We start from the raw sequence: 26,427 nt of genomic DNA, 5'->3' as shown, positions 1-26,427 counted from the left end.
GACGGTAACATTGAAGAATGAGAGAAGTACAATATATGACTGCTGTGTCCCTGTGCACCGACTGGTGGCCACTGCTTAAACAAAATCCTGGTCTAGATGAACCTGTGGTTTGAAGAAGCCTGGAGTTCTCATTTTTTTTTTTTTTGTTCATAATAAAAATTGTATTTTTCTGCAACCATCCTTTTTACATTTATTCTTAGTGTTGTTCCTGCTATTATAAAAGCAATATAAACAATACAGGTATATAAAAACTACATTTTTTTTCTGTGTATATATAGTACTTCATGTTGATGACAAAGTTCCATACCCAATATAATTCATAACTTTGTGTATATTTTTAATGCTATTTTTTAATTAAAAAAAACCAAAACACTAAATGTGTATTTTTAAGCCTTTCACAACATCAAGAAATGGAATTATTAGCAATCTGATATTACATACTTCATTTTTAAGATGTGCATTTATCATACCTGTTGGGATTCTGATGTTTATATTGGACAATGTAGCTAAACCGCTTCCCCATGAAAAGTATCCGTTGGTCACCTACAAAACAATTATCATGTCAGATATAGAAACATGAGGAGCAAAATCTAGAATGTCTAGTTTGTATTTAAAATATGTTACTAAAAAAAAAAACTATGAGGAATGATGAGGTATTCTCACACAGACACATAAAAATGCAAGTTAGGTTAGAAAAGATTGTCAAACTCAGAAAAGCTTGGGAATAAGAAAGGTTACATACACAAATATATACACAGCATGAAAGGTGATAAAGTTGTGATCTTGAGCTGTACCAAATACTTTCATTCTGTCAAATAAAAGATTAAACACTGAATATAATGATCACAAGATTTCACAGGTGACATTCTAAATACCATAGCTTATCAAGGAACGAGTAATTCTGCATATTGTGATATATGGCCTATTGTGAATGGATTCCCAATGTACACATTAAATATTCTCAAGGTTCATGCTGGCCATAAGAAAAATATTCCCCAGTGGAACCTGGCCTTTGTGTGCATACCTCCAATGAAACATTATTTGCAAAGAGAACAAGGCCATATGTGGGGAAAAGTTGTCCAAAATAACTTAAAATAATGTGGCAGAATAAACGACAAAAAATGACACAAAATTTTGATCCTGGTTCAAAGAGTGAAAAAGAAGTGCATGAAGGGAAACTCTAAAAAATCTGTATTAATCCTGAGAATCAGATTATCTAGTTTTTGTTCCTTTAGACTCATGATGCCTCTTGTTTCCCAAAAAGACAGGGAAACATTGTAAAGAACTGGTCTGAAGACAATTCTTCACACTTTATTTTTGGGTAAAGTGCTTATTTTTTATTTTTATTTTTATTTTTTTCTTGTTCTTGCAATGGACAATTTGCCTTTGGAAGAGGAACAGCAATTAGGTGCTTTCTAGTACTGTAGTACTTAGCAGGAAGACAGTATGTGTTGATTTTTTTTAACCACCTTGATTGCAATGTCATCTGTTTCCACAGGACGTGTTTGCCTCCTTGATGGCTGTTCATAGCTTTCAAGCTGATACCTCAACGGCTGCCTCCTGTTGATGGCCTTGGTGTGCTAAACAGTGAGGTGAAGAGAAGAGAAGAGAAAAGTTGGAATTCTCAAGAAAGGAAAGCATTTCGTTCCATAGAAAAAAGAAAGTCCATTCCCTTTCCTCCCACCATTCTTGGTCACAAGAAGAAAACAGTGCTTTTCAATATGTGTGATAAAACACTATACTGTGTTGTACATATTGCAATGTTTTAATCATCCTTAAGTGAAGAACTGGAATTGATCTTTTTGATGTTGGTCTCCTATGTGTAACTATCCCAAATTGCAGCTCTGTCATCCTCCTCAAACTATCAGGTGTGTCTGCTCTACCTGAGGTAGCTCCAAACAAAGCTGTGTCAGTAAAACTGAGTAACAAACACACAGAGTGACTTAAAGACACACAGAGTTACCAGCTTGGTTCTTGGAAGCAAAATAGATGCAACAGTGAAAAGCATATTATATTAGCTTGTGCAGAATCCTCCACTAATGCATAATTCTGATTGTAGAACGAGCTTGTTTAGAGCTACCTGGGATATTTGTAAGCAGCACTGTATTGAGCTGAATAGGCATAGCAGGTAGACAAAAGAAAATAAGTAAACACTGAAATAATTTTGTTTTTATTTCCTTTATTATAATTGTTAAGCCAGAAGAAAAAATATGCTGTTTTGGTTTGGAAAGGTTAATTCAGCTGAAAATAAAGCTTGTTTTGTGCTTATTCTTTCTGTTGCTTGCTTTGAGTTCTAGTCACATTTTAAATGAAATCATCAGTTTGAAACAATTGAATTATCTAGCTTTAGAAAAATTTTGAAATGAAAAAATATATTTTCCCAAATCATCTTAATTGTTGTAACTGATGTCTTGGCTAGAACTATTCCTCAAATTTTACTCAAATTCACTAGATTTTTAGCACTCCAGCAACAGCACTTTGGAATTAATTCCTGTTTCACAAACTTCAGTGTTGTTTTTTTCCACTTCCAGTCCTGAATTTCCCAGAGCAGGGAGTTGTCCTACCTAAAAATGCCCAATGTACCATTATTCTGTCAATGTACAGAACAATCCCTGTAAACACAGAAAATGCACCTGGGACAGTTATAAAACTGGTCATCAGTAATGTCAGGTAAGAAGCCAAAAAAACCTGAACCCTATCAGCCAGGCCATTGGCCTTGTCCTGGGCTGTATGGGCTCTCTGCTTTGAAATTCAGTGCCATGAAACAGAACTTACAAGTCCCGTGTGCTTCTTACAGGATTCATAAGCCACAGAGCTGTCCCCACCTCTCCAGCTGTCATCTCCAATCTCATCACTGAGGAGAAATTCATTCAGCTTCTGTACACTTAAACAAACGAACAAACAAAACAAACAACAACAACAAAACAACCACAGGACAGTGAGTTAAATAAGCCCAGGTTTCCATGGGTACTTTTCCAGTTATCTGCAGTCCAGCCAGCAGGATACACCAAAAATATTTCAATAAAAGTTTGCGGGATATTTTCCTCTTCCTATTAACTGTCTGCAAGTTTTCACTTGCCATTGGGGCAATTTTCACCTATCAGGAGGACAGATGAAATAAATGCAGTGGTAGCTGGAAATGAAGAGGAGAACTGAAGTCATGTGCTTGCTGCTAGAACTCTGTGAATATGGTTTCCGTCTCAGCAGATTTCTCTCTTCTGTGCCTCTGCCATGTTTACACACAGTCAGGGTGCATAAATGAGTCATTCACCTACCTGCATCCTCTGAAAATATCAGTGCAGTAGGTGCATCCTGAACACAGCTTTGGCATAAACTACATTCTAACAGGACCCAACACTACACAAAACAGCATAGCCATGGCCAGCTTTGAAGAAATACAGCAAGAGTTCTCTATGCCTACTTTGTAAAACTGCTTCCTGGGAAATACAGCACAAAGGTTCATTTAATTCTTCATTCTTCAGAAAGGCTTTATCTTCCCTCTGTCCCACTTCCTGTAAGACTGCTATAAGTACCTGGCTCCATCATTCTGAGGAAGAGATGAACCTAAACTCCCACCTGCCACGATGGAGCTACATCACTTTGTGAAAACTAAGATCTAGGTGCAGGAGATAGCAGGAGGGTATATACCTTTAGAGGAATGATTTGAACATGAACCTGCAAATGGGAAAGTAGACCTGTTTCAAGACCTGCCTGAGCATTTTGTATGGAATAACCAGTACCTGTTCAAGCTACAGAGGTAGTGGCTAGCAAGAATGTACTGCTATTGTCATTGCTTCCTCTTGCCGGTATACATGTTCTTTAGATGTCTCACTCACATAACAGAATTTCAGTCTTTCATAAGTATATCTGCATCAGGCAAGAATTTATCTTGTAGAAGATAAGAAACCTTGCTCTGATCATCTGCCTAATAAGACATCGATCATTACTTTGTGTTTGAATGAGGACAGGTACCCTCAAAAGTTTTTGTGTTACTAGAACTACTCTTTAAAATAAAATGGAGATTCTGACCAAAGTATTAGTGTTTTAACCTTAACACAAATGAGTGCATACTTGTATACATATATTTAACTGATGGAATTCATTCTTTATTTGGGGGATGTAATGCTCATGGGAGAAAGACGATAGCAAAGAAGATCGCCAAAGGATAAATTTTGTTTTGGCAGACCTGATATTTCCCACTAGTCAGAAATCATTTTCAACGTAGGGAAAATCTCTCATGTGGCTCTGATGCTGCTTTGATAAAAATAAACACTATTTGTTTAATTTGTTTTTGTTTATTAATGAGTGCTGGTAAATTACAGCTGTGTAGCCTGAAGTCTCACTGATTTTTATTTTAAGCCTTCCAGGTGGGAAGGCTAGTTTGATCTTCATGTCCTGATAGTGCTTGGCCTCTGACATGTTACTGCCCATCAGGTGTCCATCTGTTCCTCTTCGGGCAGCCTGGCAGTGCCTACCTCTAGATAACTGCCCTATGACTGTGACTCTTTCCATATAGACCACTGATGCAATAGCTGAAGATCTGAAATTTGACTTACTACCAACCAGCTTCCTTAAGATTAAGTGTTCTGTACCCCAGCACAAAGGAAGCTGTTTTGTCAGGTTACTTGCAGAAGTGTATGCGTGGCACATACATGCTTCTGATGAAGTAACACATTTTATGAGTTCCTTTTTCTTTTTTTTTTTTTTTTTTTCCCACTTTGTGCCAGCTTCCTTGCTGTCCTGACATTAACATCTCTTGGACTTGAAGACAAAACTCCCAAATTTCTGCCTTGCTCTGCTTCCTCTCCTGCACCTCTTTAATGTCATTCAGGGGAATGACAGTAAAAAATTAGAATTTCCTCTATAAGAAAAGTCCTGTAGTGCTGTTGCTCTTGCATAATTAGTTCTTCAGTGCCTTATGTTCCTCCAATCACTCTCTTTCCAAAGAGAGTCCATGCTATCACTAGACAATGAGAGAGAATTATACTAACTTCTCACTTGAAGCACAATGCATCCTTTGTGGAGGTCAAGTTCAGCCTGTTGCTCTCCTTGTACCAGCAAGGCAAGCCTTACTAGATAACTGCAACCCAGCCTCTCTTATCAGCCTCTGCATTGGCTATAGCCCAGAAAAGTACTATGTGAGTGCAATGACAGGTGGCAACACTGTGAGAAGAGAAGCAACCTCAACACAAGAGAGACCGGCCTGGTTCTGAATCCAGACTTAGAAACTTAGTGAAGTTATAAAAAAGAACAGAACACTTATCTGTCTCTGTATCATGCAGTGAAGAGAAATGGTTACTCTGTTTTCTCTCAGGCTTATAAACATTCTGAGTCCCACCTCTAAATCTTCTTCCAGGTGACTAGGTAGGAACAACCTTTTTCTCTAGCACCTTTCCTGCTGTATAAATGAATGTAGATGTTAAGAGCTGGAGAAACTACAAGGACTGCTTACCTTACGATAGCCTTGACTGCAAAACGAACCACAGTGGAGAGAAGAAACAATGGTGTGACAAGGATGTGGAACAATGACAGTGATGCAAAGGCCTGGGCAGGCTGCAGTGGCTTGTCATTGGTATATGCATAAGTCACAAATGTCTGTCACATCGGAAAAACAGAGCATATTAGTATAAAAGCTCTTGAAAACAAAGAAAACAAACAAAATGTTTTACTTCAATAAGGCAGATAACTACATATCTCAGTTTGCTGGGAATTCCAGAAAATTGAAGAGAAAGGTGGGTCCTGCTAAAGTAAAAAAGAATCTAAACCTTTGCGAGAAATTTCAAGTGACTCAAGCAATTAAGAATGAAAAATAGAAATCTTTGTAAAATCAAAACGTTTAGTTTTGTAAAGTTTTGTAGAAACTTTGTAAAGTTTCAATGTTTAGAGAAAACAGACAACTTAGAAAAAAATCTACTAAATGTTTTTACTTTTTTCACAGACACAAAACTATTATTATATTTCACTGAATTCTGGTACACACCATCATCATACTCTGAGTAAGGTCAGAATTTGGTCTCTGCAGAATTCTTACTGACCAGCAGGCCATAACTACTGTAGTGAAGGCTAAGATTCATATCTGGCCAGAGGACAAGCAAAATTTATTTCTCCTTAAACTCTGTAGTATGCTTTCGTGAATACTGAAATGGAGGCTTACAATGCACTGTGTAACAGGAATTATTTTTCACTGCTAGACAACAGAAAAGCAAAGCCACCTAAATGAGAACTCACAATGAGAGCTCTCAAAATGAGAGCTTCTGTGTCTATAAAATGGGCCTTTCATTTTTTATTATTTATTTATTTATTTATTTATTTTTGAATTACAGCTGGTGACATACCAGTACTGGGAATGGGCTTTTCTAACATCATGCTATGCTCCAGCCAGCACATGTGCATTAACTCATGTGCTGTTTTTATGACTGTAAACAATGGTCCTGCAATAACACCAGTGTCCTTCTTCTCTTTCTCCTCCTGTCTTTTTCTTTCCCCTTTTTTAAGAAAAAGAGTGAAAAAAAGCATTTCTTACTGCAAGAACAGCTGCTATTGGTATGGCTGCATTCATAAAAACTGGGGAAGAGAGATAAAATAGGCATCAGTTTACATGACATATAAAAAACAGTCTTACAATATGGAGGTAGAATAATCCAGGTATTTCCAATTCAAGTACTGAAAAGTCCCAAGGGAAAATTCCTCTGCAGGAAGAAATTTCCTTCCGTGACAGAGAGATCTTAAACATACAAATGAATAAGCCAAAGAATTATCTCATTTGTATACTTTAGTGAACTTGGATGAAACGTTTTATGCGCACAATTATTATGCAACATAACTAAAACATTATCCCCTCAGCTCTTCCTCAGTACAAGAAATACAATTTGTTTTAGACACTAATTTATCTTTGCTGTAATCAGAGCTTCTGATATTATCTGGAGACTCCTTACTATAAAACAACTTGTAGTTGTAATGTCATAATTAAGGTGACAGAAAACTTACTACAAAAACCAACAAGACATCTTCTCAAGTTTCTGTGTTATGTATTTGTCATGTCTTTTTACTGTAATACATTCCACACAGAAAAATGTCATAGAAACAGCTGTATCTAACTGTAGCTGAAGTCAGAAGGAATGTTGACATGAGGAACAGGATGCATTTCCAAGAGCTAAAAACAGTTACTTACTGGAAAGAGATGTATGAAGAGCAAATGTTTTGAGACTGGTGAGTTCCTTCATTCTTGTTTCTTCTACGCTAGTACAAAATATGTGCTCCCAGGCATAGAGCTTTAATAACTTTATGCCTTTTAGTATTTCGTTTGTTTTCTTTAATCTCTCAGTAGAATAGTCCTTTATTTCAAAAGAAAACAAGGATAAGAAATTGACAATGCTTTGTATTTTTAATGAGAATTTTTCTTCCCTTTAATTCTCTTGTAAAATTCATTAAAGAATTATAATTTTGTTTGTGATTTTGCATAGGATTTCGGTTGTCAAACAGAGTAAGGCAACATACAATTTCAGGTTCTTTGGAGATATTAAAATACTTACAATCACGAGGAAAAATTAAGTGACTCTGTTCTGAGAAGAGAAATAAAACAAAATACCTGAATCCCTCAAACAGGTTGAAACTTGGGAAGGTGGATTAGTAGGTCGATAGTGTCCATAAGAACAGATGGAAAACTACACGTGTAATTGCTGATACAGGACTCATTTTGGGATTCATACAGAATGATCATGAAAATAGGTGAGATGTTTATTCATGTATTTAGCTAATTGTTCCTCACCAGAAAACATTGCTCATATGTGCACGTAAAATCATAATCCAAAAGATTTTATGAGTCAGAAGAAATTCAGAAGAGAGCAAAAAGAAAGATTCAGAAATGGTGAAAGAAAGATTTCTGAAACAGTGCAGAAGATAAATCCTCTATTGTTATAAGCTGCAATAACTCAATAGGATTGAAGTGTGCTGAAGAGTAGATACACTTAGATATAATTTGCTTACTGAATATTAAGATAACAATGATCTCTAAATATTTGAGGACTCGCACATCAAAGGCTGATCAAAAAAGTTCAAGGGCCATGAGAATAAGGTTAAACATTAGACAAAGTATCAGAAAACACTTGCAACTGGTAAACTAGATTAGACGATAAAATAAACTCGCAGCATTGAAGAAGGCACAATAGATATTAATCCAGCAATGCCAGCTGAGTTTTAGAGAATTCAAAGGCTTGGAGCGAAAGCGTAACCTCCAGCCATTTCAGAAGGGGGTTGTATTCTTTAATAGAGGGGGGTTGTCATTCTTTAATAAAATACTGCCATAATTTATCGGTCACTTGTACTATTTGGTAACATCCCATGAAATACAACATTTGAATTTAGGAGTAACATCCTTTCATAGAATTGAATTCAAAGAAAACTGTGCCATTTGGGTGAAAATACTCTCTGTGGAGAGGACAAACCAAGGCCCACACACTTTTTTTGGATTCTTTCTGACAAACATTGAGGTGGTTTTCTCAGACAGCAAGGGCTGCTGAGCCACAGAGAAACAGAAAGGGAAGAATGATGAAATTAAGTGATGGCTTGCCCCAAATATAAATTACTTACCAGTGTGCTCTTCTGAGCCTCAGCCAACTTTGTAGCTATGAAGTACTGTATTGGAGCTAACAGTACAATAACCGCTGCACCAACCAAGGCACTTACTCCAAGCAAATTATAGAGTAGAATGACACCCATTATTATCTATGAAGAAAAAAAGATATGTAGAAGGAAAAGTAGATTTCAATACACTGGAATGATAGCAAATATATCTATATTTTTATTCTTCTAATAAACAGCTAAATGTTTCCTAGGAGTTAAGTGAGACCTTATTTCAGAAGGTCATGTTTAGAAAGTGTGGGAAATGAACCCAGATGCCTTTATTTCTGACATTAACTGCAGTTTATTTTGGTGCCTGGTAGTCCTAACTCCAGATAATGATTCCAAAGAACTGAAGTAGCACCAAAAAAGATGGTGCTTGCCCCAAGGCATCTGACAGAATCACTGGCCTCAAGTCTTATTTACACTACAGCTCCTTACATCAAGCTAGAAGCATTCAAAGGTCATGGAACTGTCATGAATCACTTTTGCATTCTGTCCTATGGATCCTCTTCCAACTGCAGACAGAGGCATGTCTAAGACAGGCACTGAAGCACAAAGCAGACGTGCTGGGAGTGACACAAGCATGAGCTTGTGCATCAATACTGTATAGCTCTGTAGGAAAGTACCAAGGTGCTAGCTGAGCACTACAAAATGTTTAGAAACAGTACCCACACAGGTTTACTTGGGAATGACTGATGCAGTTACCATGATTCTGGTGCCAAAGTTAATACAAGCTCTATAACATAAGTATTTTAATATAAAGCTTCACTTTATGGTACAGAGAGATCCTCAGTGATAATAGGACATGTAGAACTTGTTCCCCACTTTGTTTTGCTCTCCCTTACATGACTCAGCTCTCTCTTTAAATCTGCCCTATTATACAGAATATGAAGAATCATAAAGAATATAAAGAATTATAAAGAATCAGTGGAGTTCAACATTCTGAAAGCATTATTTAGATTTCTAGGCATCTGTAATGTAAGTTAACATACACAGATGCCTTTTTCTTAGCAGAAAAGTACAAGATTTCAGGTAATAATTTCTATTTGGGGTAAACTCCAAAATCCTTACTGCAGGCCCAATCCCATTATGAGTTTTTGCCCTTTGATAGTAGGCCAAATATATCAGATACACGATACATTTCCTAAGGTTAGTAACAGTATTCAGCAAGCTATGGCCAGTTATACTACATTTGATCACACTGGGCGGATATAAATTCAGTATTTGCTAGAAGCTGTTCTGCTTGAGAAAGGGGCAGCCTTTGCAACTGCTGTTTCTTGGGACATCCCTTCTAGCTCATCTCTTTCCCGGATAGTTCCATCATCTTTTCCAAAGCAGTATGTTTCTAATCGAGTCCATAGTTACCAAGGGTTATTTCGTTCTCTCTTTTTTTTTTTTTTCTTTCTTTTTTTCTTTTCAAAGAGCTAAGAGCTGCCAATTGAACTGAACAAGCATAAAGACACATTATCACAATAACAGTGCCACTGACATCAACTGCATAATACTTTCAGAAGGAAATAGTATTTTCCTTCCGATTTTATTGTTGAAGCAGAGCTGTAAAGTACTCACTACAATTTATAGTGCTTTAAGCACAGAAGGAGACTAGTAAAACCCAGGCCACAAACGCTCACTAAATTCAACATCAGGTGCAAATTCCTGGGTGATGTTATGCTCATTCTTGGACAAAGATATGATCAAGTTGTTCTTGTGTTCACTGCCTACTGACTCCCTGAAAGTGAAATACTGATGAGGAAGGCCATTACATTCCTTCAGTAGAACCAGACCACCTGTTCATTTAGTAACACTGATATTAACAGCAACACTTCCAAATAAACCTGGATGTGAAACAGAAACCTCTTTTTATTGATTTATAACTTAAATCTGAACCCTCTGCATTATTTCTAACGTCTGTTACCACGCAAACTTTTTTTATGTCTTTTTCTCTATTAGTTATTTTATGACCATCTAAACCCTACCATATCCTAAAATATACACATAAAAACAATATTTGTTTCTATTAGCAGTAGTCATACTGCTGTCTAGTGTAATCAATTATTGACGCAGTTCCAGGCAACAAGAATGGCTTCTATACCATTTTTAACTTGTTTGGTGTTGATGGAGGACCATGCCAATCCCACCTGAAGCTAAAATTTTGAATGTGGTATAGGATTTCAAGCTTTTTGGAAAATCAGTGTGGCTTAGGACCTTAGTTATATATGTACTTCTGAGGATTTATTTCAGGACAGTAATTATTACCTTTCCTTCCTACACATCTGCTCTTTTTTTTCCAGCCTTGATAACAACCAGGTGTTTGTATCAGAGCACCTCTGAGCATTTCACGCAGCACAGTGTTGGTGCTGCCATCAGTCACAGAGCAGAATTCAATTGCTTTTCATTCCTGCCACAAAGTGCAGTTACAAGTGGGCACTGCAAATGCAACGCTTGGCTCTGGAGAGATGCCCATGCTGCTGCTATGTGGCAGAAGGAAAAGCAATGACTTGTGTCAGTAGACGAAGAGAGATGAGCAGGGAAAAGATGACAGGTCATAATTTTAAAGCCACAGATCTTATCAATGACAGCAAAATCCTCAAAAAAAAAAAAAATCCTCTCTTTATCGGCCCTTAAAGACACAGCCTCACAGTTCTTGGAGGAGATGACGGACCACATTTCTGCTTGTTAGTCCTCTTCCAAGAAAATGAGCATGAAGTGCAGTGCTAGAGGTTCTGAATTTGGTGTTAATCTCACAGCAGACATATACTCTTTTCAAACAGGTTGGAGGATCCTGACATTTGGCCCTTACTTTGATGCTCTACCTGAACAGGCATAGCCCACAGATTGGGGCACAGGAACAAGAACCACATTAATTGATTTGTTTCTATGGCGACCAAGTTATTGATTTGTCCCAGTGTCATCTCTCCCATGGACAAGTTGGATGTGGAAAGTCTCAGGATCTTATTGTATATCATTGCCTGTGGGAAAGGAATAAAATGGCATATATGAAAATTATGTCATTATAAAGCAATAGCAGCAGCAGGATGTTTCACATTTCAGTATCAGTGATTACCTAGCACAGCCTTTCTCTCACTCTCTCACTTGAGACAAAGAGAGATGGAGACAGAATGAGAAAAAGAACCAGAGAGAGAACAGACTTTTAAAAACTCCAAAAGCTTTGCTGTTTAATGCAGACCTAAAACAGAACAAAATGACAAGAAAACATCAGCATTGAGGAGACTGGGCAGATCTTTTTTTGATAAACACATGGTGAGCCTGGTTTTCTGGGCACTGTCAAAGAAATTCTTGTTTCCAGTGAAATAGTTGAATTCAAGCTATGAAGTTTTGAACAAGGTGGATTTATATTCCTTTGCATTTCTCTCCTGTACCTAGCCATCTATTTCCATAAAATCTGTAGGAGCTTAACAGGGTTTAAGGTTAATTAGGGCTTCTACCTACCAGAATTTTAAAGACAAATGCTGTGAGCCCAGTCACAGCTGTGATTAAATTTCACACAGTACAGCTTTAGGGAATTTTTTAGAATAATTTGTACTCTCTGCCCTGTTTTGTCTGTGAGCAAGGTAAATCCTATAGAACCCCATTTTGGCAACCAGGAATCATAAAAACATAAGCAAATAATCAGGTACTCTTTCTTCATCAAGTCTACACCCTCAATCCTGAGAGAAGAGAGAAAATGTTTAAAACAGCTACATCAGTCACTGTGCACACAGAAAGAGAAGCCTCCACAATGGCACAATAATCCTGTGGTTAGTTATACCTGGGAGAACATCAGTGCAACTTCTGTTCTGCTCAAAGTCCTGATACTTTCTGGGGAGTTTGGTTTGTGGATGTTCCAGCTACAGCCCACAATTTGAGCTGGAGTTGCTGGTTTTAGTTCATAAGCATGACTTTCACAAAGGGTTAATGGATGCTGGCTTTAAAGACAATTTTGGAGATGAATCATTCCTGTCCCATCCCACAGGGCTCTGTGCAAAAGGGCATAACTGTTCAGAATCACCACTCATGATTCATGGACTTGCTCTCCAGTAAAACAGCTCAGCCAATGATATGGCAGATGACTCTGTTCACAGTCAGCAAAAATAACTTCCTAAGCAAATGAACAAGGCAAACACAGAGCTTCAAACTTCAATATGCTGAACAATGCTGCTTATCTTCATATGACTATCTGCAGAGATATGTTCTTAGATGCACAGACTGAATGTTAAACTTCTCCATATTACTATGATATGTCTAGTTCTCAGTGAAAGGAATTGCTGCCATGACTTTGGCTGTGTCAGTGATATTACATTTTCTAGTTTTCTGTGTAAAAATACAGTGCATATCTTCTCTCAAACTATTATTATTAACTGAGTCTTTAAACAAAAACAAAAACAAAAACAAAAAAAAAAACAAAAAAAAAAACAAAAAAAAAAAAAAAAAAAAAAAACAAGATAAATGAAAGTACAAAGTGGGAGCTAATGTCAGTGAATTTCTTGGCAGATCACGGGAACATCTTTGCTCACCAGTAAAGCACCTCGTAGGTTGATACCCGTTTCTGTAGTCACATAGTAGGAAGCCTGCAGGAATGTCCTCTGAAGGATAAGGGCCAGGAAGAGGAGGACTGCTAAAACATAGACATTCCTGAGGAATTCCTCTGAGGAGAGATATGAATTTGACGGATCCTTTGACTGAAAATAAAAGGAAAAACATGACAACAGTGGCAAAGGAGGGATTGTCTGTTCTGCATTAGAATAAAATATATTGATAGTAATATGGGAAAGTTACAGGAATTATAACTCTTACTGTTGTACATATCATAATCATTTAGGCAGAATTTAAACTGTCTGTTCCTGTTCCAAAGATTTAGGACACTAATTTCTAGTAGTTCTGAAATAAATTGTTTTTAGCAGAAGAGGGACAGTGAGATTACCATGCTTGGTTTATCATTAGTTTATCCATTGAATTCTGATTTGGAGGATAGAAATACCACTCAGCAGAAGATAAAGCTTATTCCACCTGCACATGAAGAAGTTGAAAAAATAGTATTTTCTATAACACGTGATTGGTTATTGGTTTATTGCATTGATATTGCAATATTAAGTATGTTGCATTTGTACAATATGGAAGCAATTCCTTCCAGAAATATAGTCTATTTTACCTTTGTACTCTGAATAAAGAAATATTTTAGCTTCCAGTATTTCCCATGAAATGACATGTAAATGCCTCTACGCGGAAAAACAATTCTTGTTTAAAACACTTTATTTGTTTTCCTTTTCTACTTTTTTATGTTCATTGTGCTACTCTGTTTCAGCCAGAGAAGGAAATAAATGTACCAAAATACTGCAAGGAAGGCTGTTCCTTTGGCATTTCCGATCCAGCTGGAAGCAGGATTTACTGGAATTCTTACAAAAAAAAAAAGAAAGGAAAAGCCTGTTCTGAAATCCCCAGGCTGATGCTGAGATGAAAGGTCTGAGAAATACTGAAAGGTAAGCTGCGTATCTACACTCTTACAGAGTCTTTCATCACTCTGGGTTGCTGTAACCTCCCAGAGGACTGCAGGGAGGAGAGAGGTGCCCTGAGCTTGCAGGTGCACTTCACCATGGTCACCCAGCCAGGAGAAGTTCAGACTGGTCATTAGGAAAAAATTGTTTACTGTGAGGGTGGTCAAACACTGGAACAGGCTTCCTAGAGAGGTGGTTGATGCCACAGGCCTGTCAATGTTCAAGAGATGTTTGGATAATGCCATCAATAATACGCTTTAACGTTTGGTTAGCCCTAAAGTGGTCATGCAATTGGAGTAGATGACCTTTGAAGGTCCCTTCCTATTGAACTGTTCTGTTCTTTCTGTTCTGTTCTGGTTCTGCTCTGTTCTATCCTATTCTCTTCTAACCTCACTCCACTCTCCTCCCTCTGTCAAAGACACAGTGAATGGGTAGCCTGGGTTTGGGCTGAACCCGTTGTGGGGCTGGGGGGAATCATTTCCCATCCCCAGTCAGACATCTTTTGTACAAATTAAACCATAAAATTCCAAAAGTCATAGATGTACGCAAACATTTATAAGCACCTAATGGTGTTTTCCAAAGAGCTAAAGTCTGTAAGACACCTAAATCCTGCTGAAATAATAGGACTGAGTTGGTTACTAGCTCAAGGCTTTTTGAAATGAGGGCTGCCTAAGTGCATAATTGGTCAGATAAATCTAACTTCCCCATGTGTACATAGTAGGGATAACAATAACAAACTACCATTTGTAGATACCTTTATCAATATATATAGGGTTCTCATGAAGTAAGGCAGAATATCCATAAAATTCAAGTAATTTACATTAATCGAAGCTAGAAAGAATTTAAAGGAGAAAAACATAATAGCAAGAACAACCAAGGGAAAGTTTATCAAAATCTGTAAATTAAAAGCAAATGTATTCTGAAATATATCCAACAGAAATAGTAACTGTCTGTCACCAAGCCAGCCTCTTGGAGCACTTTCAAGTTCTCTGATGATTTTAATCTTCCTCTTAGGCAATGGTGATTAAAATGCAACAAAAGAATACACTTCACTGAAGAGTGCAACAGATAAAGGAAGGGAAAAAGGTACAGGTTACTACATTTGAGATCCAGAAATGATCATTCCCAAACTAAAATGTTTTGTTTGTTCAACAAGCAAAAACAAAACAAAACAAAACAAAACACACCACCTATTTTTGAGGCAAAAGATGTACTTTGCCTTTTAATTCTGTGGCTCAAATCCAGTATGTGGAGGTTCAAAGATGATAAAATGCTTTATTTGATAAGCTGCACAGTTACACTCTGCTTCTTCAGTGTAATGGCTGGATGAGAGTCTAAAGCCAAACTGAGAGAATCAGTCAAGAAAATGAATGTCAGGAGCAAGCAGCCAAGAAGATGCTTGGATAACAATGACAGTCAAATCTGTTATCTGCAGAGGAAAATTTTATTCCATTACATACCTATCTGCTCATTCAAATATAAAACATTCACTATATAAAGTGTATGGCTGTATTTCCATACCCTAAAAAAGACAAAGGAAAATATTTTTCTTGTGTTTTGTATGATGTCAGCTAGTAAAATAAATGTTGTCTTTATGTTTTCACTAGTTACTAACAAATTCTTGTTCTTATGACAGAAAATGTCTTGCATCAGAGGTTTGCTCAATGCTTTGGGAGGTGATAATCTGAAAGTGCAGTCTCAGTGAAGTTTGAAATATGTAAACCAGCAACTTTTGTGCATCTCTAGAAGAATGGATTCTATTGAACAAAATGGATGGCCTTTAACTTTGCACATACTCAGTGTATTTCATCACAGCAACAAGCAGAATAATCAGTCATAGAGGGTGACTACTCTTGGCCTCTCAGAGGAAAATAGATTGCAAATTGCTCCAAGTGTCAATGACTGACAAATAGACAGATGGACAGAAGTTAGGCAGAATCCCCAGACTCTTCCTTACTGAATCCATCTTTGGGGCACTACCAGTGAGGTGTCCTGCCTGAAATGAGGAGGCACAGAAGCTGTTCCTTCTCCCCAGAAGTTCAGAACAGACTCCACAAAGAGGCAGACAGCTGGGCAGCTGGGGGAAGCCTGCACTACCTCTGTACCTGTGCTGCATTCATACCCAAGACTTTCACTACTTAGGTCTATAACTTGATGGTCTTTCACCAAAAATACCCAATTTGCCTGAAAGTAATAATAAAACATTACAATGATGATCATAGGCATATAGGAACATACAGTATTAAATATGTGATATCAATCAAGAACTTATGCCAAACAAAATATTTTAATCCATGTTGTCGGGTTACCTTTTCTGTTGTATTTGTGTTATTGGTTGTGTTCTGGAAGCCCTGGACAATGCCAGAAATGCATAATGGCCCAGCAAAACCCAGCAAGTCAGCCAAGTAACGGAAGGTGCTACTGAGAAGAATTGGTCGTCCAAAAGCACTGTACATTGCTAACCATATTGAGGGACTCCGGTTGGGCTGGTCTGCTACCTTTTTCTGGAAAACAGAAAGAAAGGTGTCAATGCACCAAGAGGCCTCCTTGGCAGTATGTGGCATCTTCCCTTTCATTCCTGTCTGGATGCCCAAATGGTTCCTGCAGGGTGTTTTAAGGGTAGACAAAGCACTAAACATGATGTAGGTATCAGCAGATTTCAGACACTGTTCACAGCAAATTCAAATTCTGCCTACTCTTGGTAACTGTGGTTCCTCACCTCTAAATCCTAAAACTTTTCTGAACCCATGAACACAGGGATGCAAATACAGATTGAGCATACTGGTATGTAGATATTGCTCTTTGTCATGTGTGCTCAGGAAAGGGTCTGACCTTTCAAGCCCTTGCTCCTATGGATAATCTTTACTTTCACAGTAGGTGTGAAACAACTTGATCCAAAGACTTCTGATATGAGAGGGAAAAAATATGGTCAGACACCGAGAAGAACATCATTTAATTTATCTGGATTTTCTTCTCTCTCTTGGATGCCTTTCAGGAAGATTATACTTCAGCTAATCACTAATTACTGCACTCAAAAAGGTGAAAGTGGTGGGCTATTTTAGGAGGTAAGGTTAAATCATCTAATGGTCCTTTTGAGCCTTCAGTTCTGTGAATCTGTGCAATATCTTGACTCTTGCACTAAAACACCAGCCAATGGATATCTCTGAGCCTTGTCAGAGGAGTACTGATATTGCTGAGGCCCTTTTAATCTTAAGAAGAAAGAGGTTTATTTAACAGATCCATGGTCTGCAGAGTGCTGTCTTGCACTTTGGGCAGCAGCTTTTGACACTGTAAAAAAGCATCTGTCATTTTTCAAGTAGCACAAATGCCTGCAAGTTATAACCTAAGCCAAGCACTCTTGAGTGTTCACAGAGACATTTTAAGTAAAGCCCAGTAATAACAGGCCCCTGACCCAGCAAGTTAACCAACAAAAAGCTAGTATGTCTGTATTGTCTGTCTGCTTCATGCATTTTTTTTTCTCTTTTCTCATTTTTTTTTTCCTTTTGTGCCACTTCAACAGTGAGGTAGAATGTTCCCATGGTGCCAAAAATATACAAATGTACTGGAGGGCCAGATAACTGTTTGCTGGCTTCTAGGGATTAGACCAGGCTGGTCATAACCAATGGCAAGAAGTGTAGTAGAGAGAAATAGGCAGCATGGGGACAAACTAGACCTAACAGGCTGTTTTCAGGCTCTCCACTTCACAGAAGCAATTCTCTTTTTTTGTTGCTTGTAGGCAAGGAGAATGTATGTCACAGACAAACTTTGGGTTATTCAGGTAGCAGAGACCAAATTTTAAAGATGTTTTGACACTTGAAGATGAAACAACCAGATTAATAAATAAATAAATGAATACAGGTGGAATCAGACAGACTAAAAATCCCATTGAACTAATTTAGAAATAGGAGCTAGAGTGCAATTTTCTCAAGCCTCTTCTTTCCTGTTGAAACCATGGTACTGACAGAGTGACCTGGTCTGAATGGGTGTTATGCATGTTCTGCCCTGCATTGTGCCCACATCCTCACTGCTGCTGGGGGCAATCCAGACCACAGCAGCAGACGGTGGGCAACTCTGCACAACTCTGCACCCAGGGACTCCTACACATCTGTATCTCACCAGGCAGCTACAGAGACCTGCACTTTAACTGTTTGATAGGAGTTAAGTTACCTTCTTAGGAAAATGCATGTCGTCTTTTAGAAACAACAACACATGCTATTCTGGGCATTCCATCAATGGCAAATTTGGGAAATGGTAATGATGAATTCTAATTTCTTTAATTATTTTTTTGCTATTTTAATTGCTGTTTTCATTACTTATACAAAATTCACATAATTGTCATCACTGCATTTAATGCATTTACTCTTCACTGAAATTCTACTAATTAAATTAAATTAATATTCTAATTACAAGTGCAATTGTCATCCTCCTTGCTATTCAAGCTAAGTATATCAAAGACAAAAAAAAATAAAAAAAAGATAAGATCAAATGTAAGCCTTAAAGTTACTGTCTTTCCCTGATATCTGCCACTTCAATTTGTGAAGTCATTCCATATTCCTTCAAAGAACTTTCTACCAAAAAAAAAAAAAAAAAAGACATTAATTATAAACAGAAAAATAGAAACATCATTAGACATTTAATATCTGTCACAGGGTTGTTAGACTATTAATCTCTACTGCTTAACAATGTTTGTTCTCTTTGTATTTAATCAGGACTTCAACATAACTGAAGCATCTAATGTGAAGGGAGGAGAAAGAATAGTGGATTTTTTTTAATAATCACAAGAGATTTTACAGAATGGTCCTCTAGGCCTAATGTTATGAGCTTCAGTATAGTATGGTGTACAGTGCAAATCTCTCCTGGATATGTGATATATGCATTAGTTTGTGGTTTGAAACATCTAGACCACTTGTACAGTTACCAAAAAAAACAAACAACACCAAGCAACAGCAGAAACACAATCAAAATACTTTTAAGGATTATATGACAAGTCCTACTCACATGTAGTACATTGGTCCAAAAATTTGTCTGTGAGAGATTAGTTTGATATTATTAAGGACTTTTTTATCATCTTAATCTTAATAAAGAATTATTTATCTTCAGCCAAAATGTTCTTTTATAGAGTGGGAACTGGGAACATGCATTAAAGGTCTAACCCTATGCACATGGTGTGCACCACAGCTTATTTTGCAGAAGCAACCTTCCTATCCACTGTTACAGTTCTTAGAAAGGTGAGATTAAAATACAGTGATCAAGTATTTCAGTTTCTAGGGCAGACTATCTAGAAAAGCAAGAAAATATACTGTGTCTATCTTTTAGGATATTTACTGATGGAAAAAAAAAGTAAAGGAAATCCAACTGCAGCGTGTTTTGCTGAAAATACATCCTTTAGGAAAAAACATTGCTTAAGAAAAAACAAATACATCGTTTAGGAAAAAATTCAAACAACATATTTAAGTAAGCTTGGTTATCAAAAGAGCATGTTTTACCTGTTAGTTTATAATATTTTCTACTTTGAAAGAACACATGCTGTATTCTATTTTATGATTATTCTATTTTATGTTGCCTGTTACAAACAATCTACAAATCCTGTAACAAACAACCTATATCTTATTGTAAGAGCTGGAATGCCTTTGGCAGTAGTGACTACTAGACTAAGAGACAAATAGAATGTCGATCTCCAGTTATTTAGCCTTTATTGTACTGTTTTAAAGTACTTTATATTATGATAACATTACTGATAACTGACTTCAATAGTCTATAAAATATAATGCAGCATGAAAGTGATATTAAAATTAAATGAGTTGATGCTTTGAAAAAAATAGTTATAAGTCAATAATTTTGAGCAGTGTTTGTATTAACAATGCCAAGAACTGCTTGATGCAGATTGGTAAATGTAAGAAAAGAATAGTGAATTCAGATTTGTCACCAAGAAGTGTTAACTGTGTGTTAACTAAGTGTCTCATGCGTCAGTGGGCAAACCCTCATCTGGTAGGAGCCAGAAGGATTCTGTCAAAAGAGTTGAATACAGATTTCAGGAGTGATCCTACTGGCATCAAAGGTAAGAAGAAAAGGTTCCACCCAGTGTTCACAGACTTCATCGTTACTCAAGTGGCGTTTTATTTTAGCAGAATATAGCAGCCACAGAACATTGGTCTCAGCCCTACAAGCCTACAGTCCGATCTGCGTGGGACACAGAACAGGAAAACAATGATTTTGAGCAAACGGTCATTAACCTAATTAATTTCTCTTGCTTTATCTTTTGGTATGCCTTCAAATTAAATTTCAGACAGAAGGGACGGAAAAACAACAACAACATAGCAACAAACCACACTTCATGTGAGCTGTGTCAAAGGCATTTTACAATACAAAACATTCATTTTCATGCGCAATGTCTTTCATCAAGGTGTGATAAAAAGGTTTTGGAAAGGAACAGTAGCCTTCCCACATGGCCAGGGAGTACAGATGAGATCAGATCTCTGCAGGTGCAGGCAAGGGTAACCCAACTTAATCCAGCGGATATGGGGGCTCCTCTCACCACCTGTGGAAGGTTAGTGTAAAATCCACCCTGTCAACAGAGACAGTGACATAGCATTTATTCCAGATTGCAGACCGTGCAACCTTCCAAATTCTGTGGCTATTTTCTAACCTGCCCATGTACAAAACCAACATGTTGCTTTTAGCACTTCGGTTTACTTCCACACTGTCTATAAAATACCAGTTAAGGGTTACAGCCTGTTTTAGAATATTAGCACAAATAGAGGCTATCATAACCTTGAGACTTCAAACATTTATGCAAACCAACAGGAAGAAAAAAATCTGATGTAAGTCATCTTTATAAATGTAGGTGCATGCAAATGTATGGGCAAAATTCTGCAAGTGTTCATATGTTCATGGTGCACATTGATGGAAGCTATGCACTGAATGCTTGCATTCATGCACAGGAGCAATAACACACTTCAGTTGCCTTTTGGAATCTGAATCACGTGTTTGTGCAGGCACACAGTGTATCTGAAGATACAAATGAGCTACAGACAAATGCTTGCACTGTCGTATGCTTGTGATAAAGAAAAGAACAAGACTGAGCTCTTCAGGGGTATGTATGTGTCTAAGGCTCATTGGTCTCTTTAAGTAAGATTTAGGCACCAAATGCTTCTTTAAGGAGCTGGTCTAAGAGATGCGCTTCTCCTCTGGTGTGAAAAGCCCAATTCTGATGACTCCATAGTTTTCTGCTTAAAGTAGAGTCTTTGACTCTTTGATAGCCTAAAAATCCATTACAAAAGGCAAAAGAAGCAACCTCAATCTATTAAAATGTAAAGAATTGTACTTATTAGGCCTTCATATCAGAGACCACAGAATAGTCTGCAGCTCCACCGGCTACTGGGTGGAGAGCGCTGCTCTTTCCAGCTTCCCCTTGCATTAACATTCTTAATTGTTTGCTCCCCTTCCAATGTGCATCTTAGAGGAAAACCACAGCTGAGCCCTTACATCATATAGACAGGTTTGTCCATGAGTTTGTACCCTCTTGCAAGGGTAAAGGACAACATTTACTTAAACATGCAACATTTCTAAGGCAGAATTTCTAAGGAGAAAGTGAAGATGAGTATTTCCAGTTGAAAATACTCATCATTAGAATACACTTCTAAATTAACATGCTGTCATGAATATCTAATATTTAAACAAAGCTTTCCTTTTTAAAGAGGAATCTAGCAAGTGATCATTCTGTTATGGTTCTAGTATCCTCTTGCTCTCAATTTGGCAACTCTCCCCTGCTGTAAATTCACTTAAAACCAAAAAGTAACTATTGGATTAGAACTTCCTATGCCAAGTTTGACCTTGGAACAAACAGTCCTAAATTAAAAATCCTAAAACCAGGATTTCATAGAAGCAGAAGAAATTCACAGTGACTTTACGGTTCTGAAAGCCAAAACAATGACATGGACATCTCTGGTTACCTTTTGTTCCTCATATGCTTCTTTGAGGCAAACATAATTTGTCAGTGCTCTCATTGCAATTGGGAGCTTCCCAATTGCCTTCAAGTCCACAGGTTTCTTGTGAGCAGATATGATGAGAGTATTCATCCACCAGTAAGTCGCCTTTGAGAGCAAATTGACAAATGGCTGAAGAAATCTCACCCCCAGGTCCTGTAGATCCTCTGGTGGCTTTACTTTCTGAGGGTTCATAAAAAATACATACCTCTGGAAAGAAGATAATAAACAGCATGTCCCCAGGAATTATCTTATTAAGCGCAATTTCTAGTAAAAAATATGTATAATATAACTGCAGTGACAAATTTGCATGTAAAAGCAATTATACATTACAATCAAATATACATTTGCATTTAAGCAGGAGTATTTCCATTTTGACAATGTAACTGTCAAATAATTGACCACTGTGGTATGTAGACAATCCACTATACCCTACCAGTACCACCTATCTCTGTCTGAATAGCAACAAAAGAACTCTTGGTATATGTTTTAAATTACAATGGGTAAAAGCATATGCTTGTTTATGCATATATAGTTTATCTGCATTAACATAGCATATACTGTACAGATTACACACACACATACCTATACATGCACAAATATGCTTGTATATCTATATACACATGTATTCTCTGTATGTATATATATTCATATGCACACATAATAACAAGTCTAGGGCCTAAATCAAGGATATATTTAAAAAAGACACCAGGTCCCATTGATTTCTACAGAATTAATGAGACATCCATAGATAAGACAAAGTTGGATGTAAACTTGACACAAGTTACAGTTACTGGGACTAATGATCCATCTTCATCCCTGAGATACTACAGATATCTTTTCAGAACCTGATCACGAAATCACATACCCTAACTCGAATAACATTGATCTCCACAGCCATCAGCAGTCCATAGAGAATGACCATAATTCCAGTGATGCAGAAACGCAGCTGAGAAAAAGGCACACCATCCTGGCAGTATCTGACAAGCTTGATTGTTTTGGTGACAAACGCCATTACCCAATAAAGAAAGAGAGCTGTAAAACAGGTGCACATGCATCATTATAAAATACATAGTTTAGCTATGATAATGCTGCAGAAGCTGTAGCTTTCTCAAGCAGAAATATTCTTAAGCTTAATTCGATGCAAGCATGGTGATCTTCTGTATCACCAGCCTGCAGGCTGGCCAAGGGTAATGTCAGCCAAAGTCAGGAGATGGGGATCATGAGATTTACTTTGCATTTTCTTTTCACAAGTCACTGTTTACTTTTCTTGGCTACCACCTTTCAAAGAGATCCACTATGTTGAGTCTTTGCACAGTTAAAAAGTCCATTAAAGACAATCTGATGGGAAACTATGTTAATAAAATTAAGTAAAAATCACTTAACATGACAAATATCTTATTGCATCTTTGAAATAGTAGGGTTCATCATAGGTGTGCGTTTGGAAATGTGTTTATTTTGAAACAAAGTATACATAGTTTAATTATATCCTGCAGCCTGGTTTGTATCTGACAATTACTAGTTCAGGTTGTTGAGATACAGGTAATTTGGACAGTATAGTTCCATGAAACATTATCCTTCATTGTCTAGTCAAATTCTTCTGACCACCTGCTGACTGAGATAGATGTCATGAATACAAGGTAGCTGTGTTTCTCAAAGATATACCTTCCTTACCCCCTACCTGCCAAGCGTATTTGGAAAAAGCAAGGGATGGCATTCATTAGACTGGATAAATGCAGAGTAAGCTGCAATAGATGCTGAGAAACAACAGCCATCTGCACAGGATGGCTTGTGAACAGATTACTATTAAAAATGGCCTTTCAAAATAGCCCTTTTGAGTTGAATAAGTTTTTCCCCCAAATTAGTGAGCGGTGTCAAAAAAGAACACCTAAAAGCTCATGCCAGAAATACTATAAGCATACTGTGCTTTCCCTTTTGTGATTATTTTTAAAAATAGTTTTCTCTGTGTACCTAATAAAAGGTGTAGTAACTCCTACAGCAATAGTAGTTCTATGAGCAGAAAATTACTTTTAATATTCCTCTGGATTTCATCTTCCTTTTCAATCTAAGCAAGCTGACTTTGGCTAACCTACTGCTTTTTGTAAGAGTACAGAAATATCAGACTCAGACTTACCTAACAGTAACTTTGGAAAGTTAGATGTTTCAATGTTATGATAATAGACTATGGATACAGTAGCAGCCACAAATCCCATTATAGCTGGTAGAAAGAGATGGAGATGGCGAGATTTCATTTGTCTGAAAATAAATGAGGTTTAAGTTAGTGAATTTGGTGTCTTTATTCCCCAATATTACATTGCTAGGTATTCTGTTAAACTACTTAAGAGGACAAATATGACTTTCCTAGTAGCACTTTTTTCTCCATGTGTATGTGTTAATTTCTGTCAATATTTACTTACTGTTATAGCTTGAGAGGAGAATAACAATTATCTAAGAACAGTCATTTCATTACCCCTTTGAAATCAAGAGTTTCTGAATTGATGCTCCATCTTTTTTGGGAAAAAAAGCAACTCTTTAGAACATATTAGCAAGCATGTCACATGTTAACAGTGTACATTAACAAATTTGATTAACTTGGCTATCCACCCATCACTGTCACTTACGTATCAGAAACTATGCCCTCTGCTATTTCACACACATGTACAAACAGGAGAGTGAATGTCAGGATCCACCGTAGGTTGTGTCCAGGGAAGTGTAGCCATGTATTGTGGTGAATCTGGACTTTGGAGCTTTGGCTTCCCCAGCCTGGAAAATAATATTAATGAAGGAAGAAAGTTAGCATTCAGCCAGCAAGAGATCTGGTTATCCATTCTAAGCCGTAGTCATGCTTCATCAGTTGAAAAGCAAATCAACTATCAACATCATAAAAGAGCTACAAGACCTGTTGTTACCTACCCTTGTGACCCAGGAGTGTCTGAGTTGCCATGTAGCCCTCCATAATTTAGATCTGACCCTGCAGACAACAGGACAACAGACTTTCCAAAATAGCAATCAAAGAGAAGAGGTTCCTGGCCAAGAACAAGGATGAAAAAGACAATAGGAATATCTTGGTCTCTCCCTCGCATGACAGGGGCTGACAGAACTGAAATGGTGGTGTCGTCATGTTTTTCCCAGCCACAGATCAAGAGCAGGCAAAGCTGCCAACTGATATAAAAATACATCCTCCAATGAGGCCTCAAAGAGATATATTTACTTCAAACAAATAAAATTTATTATGTCTCTCTCAGGCCTGGCTGGGAGCACTATCTCAGGGGATACCAGGCAGCCATTTCCCAGTCTCCTCTGGCGCAGCCTGGCCTTGTGCATTCAAAGCTCCCACTACCAGAACTCAGCTGATTTAATCAATGAATTAAATTTGAAGCCTATTTCAGTTTCATCACCTCAGATATCAACTATCCTCTTCAGAGAAGATTGTCTCTAAGCCAGTAACCTGAAAACAAGCTGGACACCAGGGACCTGACAGACGTGTCAGTGCTGTGAGGAACTGAAGTTTGATCAGAGGTTAGTCTCTCATGGTGTCAAGTTCTTTCTTGCATGTTGCTTTGTAAGGCAACTTGTCCTCTGTCCTTTCCCATTCTGGTAAAGGCCTGTCCTGAACCATTCAGTCTAAATGCTCTGGTCCGTACATGTCCCTTTTACTATACGGCAAATTCTGGAACTCACAGAGAGAAACTCAAGAACACAAATTTTTAGGGGAAGTAAAAAAATAAAAACACAACCAACCAACCAAACCAACAAACAAAAAACATTTTTAACTAGGATATGAGCTTTCCATCTTTTTCTTTCAGATGGTGCAGAACTGAATTTAAAGTTGAGGATATACCTTTGATACACAAGGATCGCAGAATGAAAGAATCATAAAAAGGTTTGGGTTGGAAAGGCTCATCTAGTTCTAAGTCCCTGCCATGGATGGAGGTAGTGTCTCATAATGCATAGGGCTCATCAGGTGACTAAGACATACACAAGAACCCTTGTTTATTAATTTTTGGAAACCATCAGTTTATCACCATTTCATCCTTTAATATGCAAAGGACTGCAGGACCAAAATATCCTCTCTTCTCCCTGTCTAACTCAAGAACTCTCCAGAGTTTCCAAAGATTTTCCTAGTCAAATATGTCTTCCTTTGACCTTGCTTTTATCTTTGTCTCTTCCAAGCTGCTTTTCATTTTTATTTCCTTTTGCACATAAATCTGCACACATTTCATCATCAGTTTTCAATTTTAGATTCAGTCAATGTTGTGGACTCTAGCTGGCTCTTAAAGCTCTGTCCAACACCTACTTCTCCTGTTTATCATGGTACAAAATAGAAA

The 26,427-nt window shown here is 37.5% G+C and overlaps 1 protein-coding gene across 10 annotated transcripts in view; it reads right to left on the bottom strand.

The window, feature by feature from the left end:
* ABCC9 (ATP binding cassette subfamily C member 9) overlaps nt 1-26,427 on the bottom strand; it is a 74,836-nt gene that overhangs the window by 39,373 nt on the left and 9,036 nt on the right. For all 10 annotated transcript variants that reach the window (XM_084514479.1, XM_084514477.1, XM_084514478.1 and 7 more), the window contains exons 4-17: nt 24,721-24,862; nt 24,234-24,355; nt 22,968-23,134; nt 22,067-22,309; nt 16,424-16,618; nt 13,137-13,301; nt 11,436-11,591; nt 8,590-8,724; nt 7,172-7,334; nt 6,524-6,564; nt 5,453-5,595; nt 2,776-2,884; nt 1,470-1,580; nt 471-543 (exon numbers count right to left, since the gene is read on the bottom strand). In XM_084514479.1, the coding sequence (XP_084370605.1) occupies nt 471-543; nt 1,470-1,580; nt 2,776-2,884; nt 5,453-5,595; nt 6,524-6,564; nt 7,172-7,334; nt 8,590-8,724; nt 11,436-11,591; nt 13,137-13,301; nt 16,424-16,618; nt 22,067-22,309; nt 22,968-23,134; nt 24,234-24,355; nt 24,721-24,862 (1,965 nt within the window). The remainder of the gene's footprint in view (nt 1-470; nt 544-1,469; nt 1,581-2,775; nt 2,885-5,452; nt 5,596-6,523; nt 6,565-7,171; nt 7,335-8,589; nt 8,725-11,435; nt 11,592-13,136; nt 13,302-16,423; nt 16,619-22,066; nt 22,310-22,967; nt 23,135-24,233; nt 24,356-24,720; nt 24,863-26,427) is intronic.

Source organism: Aythya ferina (genome assembly GCF_964211825.1).
Source record: "Aythya ferina genome assembly, chromosome: 1".
In the NCBI taxonomy this organism is placed as follows: domain Eukaryota; kingdom Metazoa; phylum Chordata; class Aves; order Anseriformes; family Anatidae; genus Aythya; species Aythya ferina.
The sequence above is the reverse complement of the archived record's forward strand: the minus strand, read 5'-3'. Positions and strand labels throughout refer to the sequence as shown.